This window comes from Oryza glaberrima, chromosome 3, assembly GCF_000147395.1.
Source record: "Oryza glaberrima chromosome 3, OglaRS2, whole genome shotgun sequence".
In the NCBI taxonomy this organism is placed as follows: domain Eukaryota; kingdom Viridiplantae; phylum Streptophyta; class Magnoliopsida; order Poales; family Poaceae; genus Oryza; species Oryza glaberrima.
The window spans coordinates 18066605-18077858 of NC_068328.1; the positions used below are offsets into that span (position 1 = coordinate 18066605).

General features: G+C 40.0%; 1 protein-coding gene across 6 annotated transcripts; it reads right to left on the reverse strand.

The window, feature by feature from the left end:
• Nucleotides 1-224: 224 nt before the first annotated feature.
• Nucleotides 225-8973, reverse strand: LOC127767604 (putative pentatricopeptide repeat-containing protein At5g13230, mitochondrial). Of its 6 annotated transcripts, XM_052292994.1 has the most exons (8): nucleotides 5995-8973; nucleotides 4956-5140; nucleotides 4686-4797; nucleotides 4503-4580; nucleotides 1963-4410; nucleotides 749-897; nucleotides 476-543; nucleotides 225-390 (listed from the first exon to the last, which is right to left on the reverse strand). In XM_052292994.1, exon 1 carries the CDS (start codon nucleotides 8624-8626, stop codon nucleotides 6113-6115), a length of 2514 nt encoding a protein of 837 aa, XP_052148954.1. In that variant the 5' UTR covers nucleotides 8627-8973; the 3' UTR covers nucleotides 225-390; nucleotides 476-543; nucleotides 749-897; nucleotides 1963-4410; nucleotides 4503-4580; nucleotides 4686-4797; nucleotides 4956-5140; nucleotides 5995-6112. The 6 variants fall into 6 exon arrangements, with proteins under 6 accessions (XP_052148954.1, XP_052148953.1, XP_052148950.1 ...); XM_052292993.1 differs by having other exon boundaries at nucleotides 1963-4580; XM_052292990.1 differs by having other exon boundaries at nucleotides 4503-4797.
• Between the last annotated feature and the right edge of the window lie 2281 nt (nucleotides 8974-11254).

The following is an 11254-nucleotide window of genomic DNA, read 5'->3' on the forward strand; positions in this document are numbered from 1 at the left end:
CAATTTTTTAATGCATGACGTTGAACCTCCGAATATCATGTGTGCGATCTCTCAAAAAATTCTTAACAAGAAAACTACGTACCATCAAAGAAATATCATGTTAGACCATAATCAATTCATCATGCAGGATTCATCAACCTTTAAACCTAACACTATGGCTAACATTTGGATTGATGCCGGACATTCACCCCAAGGTTGACGCCACGCACTTACCTCCCCGCTAAACAAGCTTGGTTTGATGCTTAGCTTGAACGATCATACACACAAGCGAGTGCATCTGAATGACTTGCTCACATAGCTCGGCTGTCTCATATATTATGTTATTACTTACCCTATCTTCCATGGATTCTTAAGCTTTTGTTCTTGTGCAGGTTAACCTTTCTTCTCTATCTGGAGGAGTTTAGATTTAATTAGCCACACATATAAAAAAATAAAAATTGTGAAAGGTTGTACCGTACACTAGTGGAGGATTAACCTGGTATGAGATCTTCCTCTTGCCAATTTCCTTCAGCTTCTTCCTCCAGCGATTGAGTAATGGGGTTTCTGTAATACAGTCAACGAATAAGTATTTTTTTTAGATAATGGAAGCTTTATTAATCTTAGTAAAACTCTATCAAGTGATATAATTATTCTGCGAGCACCTCCGGCTTCTGCACCCAAAGAGTGCACACAGCCAACAAGAAAGAAACAAAAGATAAACTCATCATCCAAATAGCAGGGACAAAAAGAACTTCAGGAGCCCTCTAACCGTAGTCTAGAACACCACCCATGCACCGGGGTAGAAAACTCCATGGCCACTAGCTCCAATTGTTGACAAGCCGCAATGATAGTACCCCGCAAATTGACCTTCTGAAGGATAGCCCATGAGCGGAGCCAATGTGTAATCAAAAAGATAACCTGTAAAGGAGAAGATATGTTTTTTCTTTCAAAAACCACATAATTTCTGCAAAGCCAAATAGACCAAATAGTGGTAGTTGCACCTAATAAGACCAAAGATCTCAAATTGCGTGGTTGTCTTCTTATCCAATGCCCAAACATATGAGTTTTACTATTAGGTAAACTAATATTCGAAGCAAAATTGAATTATAGACCAAACTGCGCAGGCAAAACGACAATCAAAGAACAAATGATTAATAGTTTCATCTTTGTGGCAAAAAGAACAAGACTTGTTTCCTCTCCAATTCCTTTTAATAAGATTATCTTTTGTTAAGACTACTCCACGACGTAAGTACCATAAGAAGATCTTAATCTTTAGGGGGGCTTTGATCTTCCCGATTCTTTTGTTTATATTGGGAACATCAGTCTGCACCAACGCAAGATAAAGATATTTAACCGAGAATCTGCCATCAATGGTTAGATTCCATTTAAACTCATCTTGGTCGTGAGATAATATAATATTAGCGATGCGTGAGAGAAGGTGATTCCACGCCACTAACTTAGAGCCAGTAAGGTCCCTGCGCCAAGAAAAGCTTAGAGGACTGGTTTGGAAAATTTCTGAAATAGTTGTATGTTTATGCCTAACAACGTTATAGAGACAAGGATATTGTTCCCTTAAACAGGCATTCCCCAACCATTTATCTTCCCAAAACCGAACTTGAGAGCCATCTTTGATGTTGAAGGAGCCAAACCTGAGAAAATCAAGCTTGGCCTTCATTAGACTAGCCCAAAAGTGTGAGTCTCCTGCTTTCCACTGAGCTTGAGACAAAGGCTGTGACCCCAAATATTTGTTCCTTAGCATTTGTTGTCACACACCATCTGTAGTGAGTAGTTTATGCAACCACTTGCTAAGGAGAGCCTTGTTCTTAATTTCAAGATCTTGAATTCCTAACCCCCCTTGGTCTTTAGGACGACATATGATGTCCCACCTTGCTAGTCTATATTTCCTTTTGTGTCCATCCCCTTGCCAAAAGAACCTTGATCGGAAATAATCAATCTTCATAAGTTTTTATCAATGGAACTTACGGTGAGTATTTCTGTTCTTTGCTCGAGTTTTTCAGCCATGCTTTTTAATGTCCTTGTACTCTAATGGTCCAATGTCATCATCATTGTCATCTTCTTCACTTCAGTATGGAAATGTTTCTGTTCTTGTTGTTTTGGATTGAAAATGTTAAGCTTCCCTTCAGTATGGGCATCTTCATTGGGCAAGTCATCTTCTTCAAGTGTACTAGCTTCTACTCTGGCAAGAACATGTAGTTCGTATTTTCACTGTCTTTCACCAATATTATCTCGCTTTGGAAGCTCATCATCACCAGGGACAAACTTGAAAACATAGCAGGTTAAAAAAAAGAAAGAGGTAAGCAGCTGGTGCAAGTCTACAACTGTCATAAGTCGTAACCACAATTAACGTAGGCATTTGACATCCAGAACTCCAAAGTGCATGTGCTAAATAGGTACTCCTATGCAAGAGAATAGTAGTGGCCTGGTGTGAATCAGACACAAAGACCTGATACTTTTCTTAACACCACCATAAAATTCAAAACTGCAACTTTTGCCAAAAAGCTATAAGATACTTAATATATTCAGACATACCTCTAACCAGAAAAGGGTGCCTACATTTTTTATTCCAAAGAAAAAGACTATACCCGAACTGGAGATACATAAACAGATAATAAAGAGCAGAAAAGAGTATCTGACAGCTGCAACTGTCACAACCACAAATAACATGCACCAAAGAAGAGTTTATCTTGTATGCAAGAGCATGGCAGTGATAACCAGACACTACCACTGATGAAGAAATATCACGGTATCACCACTTCACCAGCAATTTAAAAAACTGTAACCCAATTACATATTTCAGACTATCTCTAACCAGGCAAGAATAACTACATTTTTTTTTTGTTCTAAAGAATATTGAACACAATTTATGCACACGCAGATGTTATTGAGTTAATATGACAGATTAGCACATCAGCTCTGCAAGAACAGCATAGCAGCGAGACAACCATTAGAGGAATGACTTGAAATAATACAAGAAGAAAATATACAATATATTTTGGTACTGCATATTTGAGAAAGCTAATTATTAGATCTAGCTAGTACATAGCTAAACCAAGTTTTCAAGGACAAAAGGCACCAAATGCAGCAGAGTCCATTCCTATTACGCTTCCTCAAGGATGAGATATCTTCAAATATTCACAAGAATGGACACGAATTATGACCAGGTCTTATACAAAATTTCAGTTCTCTTCTGTCAATTTGTGAAGTCCTACTACACTTTGGCAATGTATACCTAGATATCTCACTGCCTCAGAAATACAACATTAATTGCAAACTCAAGCAACGTTTTCTCGCAGTTTTCTTCTCAGATCATTCTGAACAAACTGATGTCAAAGATTTTATTTTGTTACCTCTGTCCCGAAATGTAGCTATTTCTAGCACAATACCTTATCCCAAAATGAAAGCTATTTTTCCACCTACCCTACTCTCAACCAATCACAACCATTTTTCTTCATTTGATTTCTTCATCTACTTTCTCTTCTCAATCAATCACAATATTCCTCGAATCATTCTCACCTACTCCCTCCGTTTCAAATTATAAGACTTTCTAGCATTACCCACATTCATATATATGTTAATGAATCTAGACATATATATGAATGTGGGTAATACTAGAAAGTCTTATAATATGAAACGGAGGAAGTACTTCTTTAATACCCGTGCCCACCTAAAAAATGCTTACATTTTGTGACGGATGAAATAGCAGTTTTCTCATCTGAGACCACTGGCCAGGGACCAAAATCTACTGTCACATTTAAAAAAAAATGTTTGTCAAATTGGGTAACTTGATAGAAGTATGATATTTGAACCTCTATTGCAGTAAACTACCTATACATCAATATTCTACAGTAACTCTAAAAAAATGCATGGCATAAGTACTTTTGTTTCTACAGTTTTGGAGGTAGCTCTGTATTTCCATCATCTCAATAGAAGGCTTCGGTTAGATTGGCACACTTTAAATCATTTCAAGCTTACATGTTATCACAAGATTTAAGAAATTGTAGAAACTAAGAAAGAAGCCAACCAAATATAAAATTATTAAAGAAAGGTGGAAAAAAATTAAAAAAATGTATACAGACCTTATTTTTATTGGATTTTACCGCTGCTACCAGGACCTTGCTAGGTTTGGTTACTTGTCTATTTCTGAGAACATCATCATCAAAATCATCCAACATTTGCAGGTATCTCATAATTATTAACAAAAAGGCATTTAAAAGCTAAAACCATCCAAATATATTAAATGTGTCGTTTAAAAGAGAAAGAGATGGCACAACTAATGACTCACCTATGAGGAGTTGTCCTGGTGTTTGAAACCTTCTCAGGCTTCAACTGCGTGAAATTATAGAGCCCTTTTTCTTCAAGGGTTGCTCATACTTCCAACATTTCAAGGCTTTGTGAGCTGATATGCTCATCCTAGAATTTTAATATTTGTTCAGCTTTTGTGCATCTGCATTATTTTCGAAACAAAATGCTAAAATATATCAAAAGTGTTGTTTCAGTTCAACCTTGTCCTTTCTTTTGTCAATTTCATTCTAAGCCTTATTAGAATGGTCATTCTTTGTCAATTCAGCAACTTCCGCACGCTGAATAAAAATTATCATGATGAGTTACCAAATACTTCAATTATCATGTTTGTACTTTATAGTAAAGTAAAGAAGAACAGATCCTATTTTTATCTTATCCCGTACTAGTAAATTGTCCTTGTCCAAAAAAATTATCTTGTCTAGCACATCCATGGTACTGCTATCAGGCGTACAACAGTCATTAATGTCTCCTTGTTGTCTTGGAAGATATATTGGCCTGTTTAATGATACGTTTAATATCAGATATTATTCAAATATTTGCAATCAACTCAATGATAAAAAATCATAGTATTAATTGAAATTGGTACTGCATTAACTCCTTCCAGAAAATATACAAATTAAAGAAACAAGGTTGTTGTAGAAAAGAAAACAAACCTTTTCTACAATACTCTTCATCTCTACAAGATGAGCAATTACAGGATGATCCGGCACAAACAATCCCTCAGCTTCCATAAGGAGGTAGTAGAAGGTTATATAGCCTAAGAATAAGCCAGTAGGCAAGCTCGTTTCACTTCCAAAGGCTGCATTTTACCCTTATGGTTGCCTTGCCCAACTATCACCTGCAGAACAGAGTTTATTTTAACAAGGGCAAGCAGTTTATATCATATAAGATAGGCAAAAGAAATTATTTTTCCTTCTCCTTTAGCAAGCTTTGCCACAATCTTGAGAAGATCAGAAAAATAAAACAACTCCTGGTCTCCCACAGCAAGCAGAGTCAGGGTGCATTACACTTAATATCCCCATTAGCTAGTGCTAGAAGAGTCGCTATCACCTAGTCAGTGTGAAGTGTGACTGAACTGATAATGCGGCACAATGATGTCAAGGCAATGGCACAAGAAAATCAAACGATATTTATTTAAACAACTCAAAGTATATAACTAATTATAGGTTTGCTGCTTTAACTATAACTCAAGAAAATCAACTGATGCTTTAATTGTAGGTTCGCTGCCAATTTTATTATAACTAAAACCCCCCTACAATTCTAACAAAACTATGTAAGATAAACGTTAGAAAATGGAAAGCTCTTTCATGAAAACCACTTGCATGGCCTAATGTTTGTGTCATAGCATGAACTATGCTAATTACTATCAATACGAAGGCCGGTGCAAGTGTCAATTTTCCAATGCAGTCACTAGAACATACTTAAACAAAAGGCTATCTACCAACTTGATGAAATCATAGAGAACGAAAAATATCAGCCAATTCAGTTCAGCCATAAGGTTTTCTATTGCTAATGAGATGACATTCACTAGTATTCAAGTCAATAACGAAAATGTGCTTAGGTAACACTAAACATTAAAAATGAATGGGTTTTTTTTTTTCGGAATGGTAGCCCAGTCTGATATGATATCTCTTCTCCAGTGCCTTGAAAATAGCATGAAATTGCACGAGTTCAAGTTCAAAACCATGTTACCCAAAACAATAGAGCATGCATGATAACTTGGTTTCCTAGAAGATTGCCATTTGCCAAACACATTATATCACATATAACTTGTATGGATTCCTTTAACACATCAAGGAACAACAGAAGATCACCAATAGTCACCGCACGAGCACTTTCCATCCTCAAAATGATGGAAGCGATTTATATCCCTCACGATGATTTCTTGTTTAACTATTTTAGATATCACCGTAAATGCAGTATGACAATCCAAACAGGAACGCAAATTCTTCAATATCCTTATTGGATGCCCAGGAGGTGTCATCACAAGGCCATATGCTAAAGCCAGCCTCTCACTATGCACCCACAGCATTCGAGTCTTTTGTTCCTTGTCTACATCGTGCAACACTACATTAATGTCAGGAATATAACCTTCCCTACTAGTTTTAAGATTGAGCCATTCCAGCATTGCATTTATCACCCGCATATCTGGATGGTCCACTGATCCCACTGAAAAGGCATGAATTTCACCCTTGATCTCAACCCAACTAAGACCAGGTACCTTCCTTACACCAATATTCCTCATTGATTTCCTCAAAAGGGCAACTTGATCCAAACTTCCAGCTGCAGCATACATATTTGATAGTAAGACATAGGTTGTCTCATCTTGTGGTTCAATCTCAAGTATTTTTTCTGCAGAAAATCTTCCCAGAGCCACATTCTTATGGATTATACAAGAGCTAAGCAATGCACGCCAAACCATAGCAGATGGTGCCGAAGGAATATCTCCAATGAATTGTAGAGCATCATTCAGACGGCCAGCTCGTCCTAGAAGCCTAACAATGCATGTATAATGCTCCATACTTGGTTTGATGCCATGATCAATCCTCATAGAATCGAACAGAGATAATCCATGATTTACTAATCCTGTGCTACTGCAGACGGATAGCAGAGCAACAAAAGTGATATCATTGGATTCCACGTTGCTTTTATTCATCCTGTCAAAAAGTTCTAGAGCATCTGCCGCTTGTCCATGAAGCGCATATCCTGAGATTATTGCATTCCATGAAATTATATCGCGTTCCATTAAATGTTGAAATACCTTGAGAGCATCCCTAATGTATCCGCACTTAGCATATGTATCAATAAGTGAATTGCCAATTACGGTGTCATTATTAAATGTGGACTTCTCAATTGAACAATGAATCTGACCAGCATGTCTTATTGATGCTGTGCTTGCACAAGCCCGGAGCACACTCGAGTATGTAACTTGAGTGCAAGGCATCTGAGCAGCTTGCATCTCACAGAATACACTCAATGCTTCTTCTCCCAAACCAGACTGACTGAAGCCAACAACAATTGTGTTCCAGCTCACCTCATTGGCATCTCGCAATGATGAGAAGATCTTAAGTGAGCTATCCATGTCGTTGCACTTGGCATAGAAATCCATTAGTGCATTTCCAACAAAAAGATCAGACTCATGGCCTATTTTTATAGCATGGTTATGAATTTGCTTTCCGAAATCCAACTGAACCATGTTAGTACATGCTTGCAGAACACTAGAAAGGCTATATTCATTGGGCAGCACAGAAGAACGCATCAATCGGAGGAACAGTTCAAAGGCTTGTACATTCTGATTGCTCTGTGCATACCGGGATATCATAAAACTCAGAAGTATCACATCATCATAGGGAATCATCTCAAAAGCCAAACGTGCATCCTTAATATCCCCACATTTGGCATACATATCAAGCAAAGCACCACCGACATGAGGCTCCGTGTCATTAAGGGTTTTTATGGCGCAACCATGGATGCCCTTGCCTAGCACAACTGATGGCAAGCAAACTGCAGCTTTGAGCACACTGGTTAGTGCAAAAGGGTTAGGCTTACAACCCGACACCCTCATCTTGGAAAAGACCCGAAAGGCATTCTCTGGGCAATCATTTTCAGAATAGCAAGAAACCATCGCAGTCCAGACAACAGCATCCTTACGCACAATCCCATTAAACACATGTTCCGCATCACTGACAAGACTGCATAAGGAGTAGGCATCAATCAGCCCTGAACCAACAAAGGCGTTGTGATCATGGCCCAGCTTCCACGCACATGAGTGCACACCCCCGGCAAGCCCTGCCGCATCCATGGCAATAGCTAGCTTCAACATGGTGGTGAGCACGAACTGGTTCACCTCGTGCCCCTCCCACCGCAGCCTCCTGAACAGAGCCGCGGCAGCCTCAAAATCACCGCGCTGAGCGTGGGCCTGGACGAGCGTGACGAAGGACACCATGTTCCGCTCAGGCATTCGGTCGAACAGCCTGCGCGCGCTGGCAAGGGGCCCGAGCTTCCCGTACATATTGAGCAGGACGTTGGCGCAGAAGAGGTCCAGGCGCCCCACCCCTCCGCGGCGCACTACATGGCCGTGCACGGCGCGGCCGCCGCGGGCGTCGCCACGAGCGATGCAGCCCTGCAACTGCCTGGCGCACGCGAAGGAGTCCACCCCGGGGACGGAGGGGAGGATCGCGAGCGAGGTGAGCTCGTCCTCCAGCCACTGCAGCGCTGCTGCATAGGCTGCGAACCCACGGCGGTGTGGGGCAACTGGGCAGGACAAGGTGGGGAGGAGGAGGCCGCGGTTCAGTGGCCGGAGCATCCATCCGCCCAGTCGCATCACAGCCTTAGCTTCTACGAGAAGCTGAACCTCTCGGGCTTATATCTTTGGCAAATGGCGGCCCCAATGTTCACCAAGAGAGAGAGAGAGAGAGAGAGAGTTGAATACTTGAATCCATTGCCATTGGGGGATCCAGTTTCAGGAGGCGCGGGCGCGAGAAAGGAGGGAGGAGGCAGTAGCGCGGAGGTGGCGCTGGCGGAGGGAGGAAGGGAGAAGTGGGGCGATCGGCGAACCCGGATGCTTGAGGGCAAGACGGCGGCGGCGAGAGACAAGAGCCAGTGAGCGGTGAGGGAGAACCGGAGAAGATGTTCCCGGGCTGGGGTTGGCACCTGCCTTGGAGGCTTTGATGCAAGGGCTTGTTTGGTAAATTGAGACGAGGATTGGGAGTTTTTTATGAGGAAATTGATCGTATGATTGTTACGAAAATTTATTTTTCAATCTTAATCTTGTATTTTTGGTAGAAGGTAGAAATAATATTGAGTTTAGACTATGTATTTTTAAATAAAAATATAGTGCTAAGATTTATTTAGATAGGGTAGAGGATGAAATCCTTTCCAACTCACCATTATCCAGGTCAAGAGGAGATCCCTCCTAAAACCTCCCCTCTAACCAAACGTATTCACCCTTCGCCTTTGATACATTAGGTTTTTATCAAAATATTATTCTCAAATAGTGTGTTTATCACTATAATATCATTTCAGACAAAACTACCTATAAACTCCCTATTTTAAAGCTACCTTCTCACTGACCATGGTGGCATGATTTGGTGACAAGCGAACGGCACCACCCAACACCCACATCCCGTATTGTGAGCGAGACAGATGACAGATGCGCTACAAACAACTTCAGCCCACTCGACCCCTTCATTTTTATTTAAACAACTTCACACCTCCCCCCCCTCCACCACCCGCCTCAGCTCCACGTTATTTTCCCTATCAATCCCCGTCTCCCACCCTGACCATCATGTCGGGGCTCGAGGACTAGATTATGTCACATCCAATCATACTTCTTTTTTTTTGGACAAACGGAATATTTGGTTGAAAATGTTTATTTTCATGTATTGGAATCATAGTCCTATAAAAACAATTTGTGTATAAAATTTGAATCCTAAAATTTGCTTATATTTGGGAACATAGAGGATATAAATTTCACAATAAATTGGATCTCTAATCTTCCAAATCTTGAATCATAGGTTCACAATCCAAGGGCCCAGATCTTATCCCCAATCCCTATACAAACCCTCCATATTCCATTCGCCGTCTCACATCTCATTATCTCATAGCCCATCACAGCTATCTATATCTTAACTAGTGAAAAGTGACATCCAAAGTGGACTGAGAATGAGCCACATCATTTGGTAAATATTAGCCATGAACTTACTACAAGACAAAAAAGAGTGAATGAATCTTGGACCGTTGGATTAAATGATGGCAAAATAACACATTCAAGAGACTTCAGGAGATGAAGCTACTAGAAGTGGAAAGAAAGAAATGAAGGAAGAAAAAAGGCACCCTCATTCCCTTAACTAAATATTCATTAGTCAAGATTGAGCTATTCAGGGCATATTCAAAATGTATGTTCATGTGATTATTTTTGTTTCTAGCAATTTGTTGTTAATGTATTTGAGAAAAAAAATTGCTACTGAGACATGCATATTCCTTCCAATAATGAGTCATGGTCACCTGAATATAGGCTTAATGATTTTTCACACAAATTTAAAAATAGAAATTAAACTAATCCTTAAAAACCTACAAAATATATGACAATGAGTCACAAAAGGGTATGCACTAATAGAAAATAAGTGAAGAATAAAGGGTGATACATATGTCTCATACCTATTAAAATTTACAATAAATATTAAGCCATCTACTTTACCAACATAATACTATGACTCATCCTGACCCAATATTTTACTAGCAACAAGAAAAACAACAGATTGATTGACACTCACGTATCACGTAACAAGAGTCGCGCAAATGTGCGACAACATAAGCTAGTATATATGATGTAAGATTCTAATGAAGACCCTACAGGACGAACCTTATACAGGAATAGTTATCATTAGTTTATGACCTAGTTAGAATTAGTTTGTGACCTTGATAAATTAACCTCAGGAAATTAGCAGCAGTTCAAGTGGCATCAGTAGTTCAGATTTAAGCCTGAAAGACCACATAGCAGCATGTCCCATTAAAAGAATCAAATCTTATCTTATATACCGAATTCAAGGTAAAAAATCAAGCATATGATTGGGCCACGTGGCTCCCTAAGATTTTAGGGTTTGCTCCTTTGAAAACCAGCCACGTGTCCCGTGAGATTCAGCTAGAGCGTCGATTGTGCAATTGTCTCATCTCTTCTATTAATCTAAAGCTAGCCATTCTTCTAGCGTTTCATTGGTCCACGTGGCATGTTTCATTCGTCCAGCCCTCTCGATTAGTCCGGACACTGGACCGTGAAAAAGAAAAAGAAAAAGAAAAGAAAAGCCATTGGTTCATTCACTGGCTGTCAATGGATGGCAACGGGTCGGGTCGGGCACGGGTAGAGCAAAACCATGCCCGACCCCATGCCCGTCGTCGCCCGCCCAAACCCTACCCACTAGGGTTAGCAGGCAAAACTCTGTACCCGTACCCA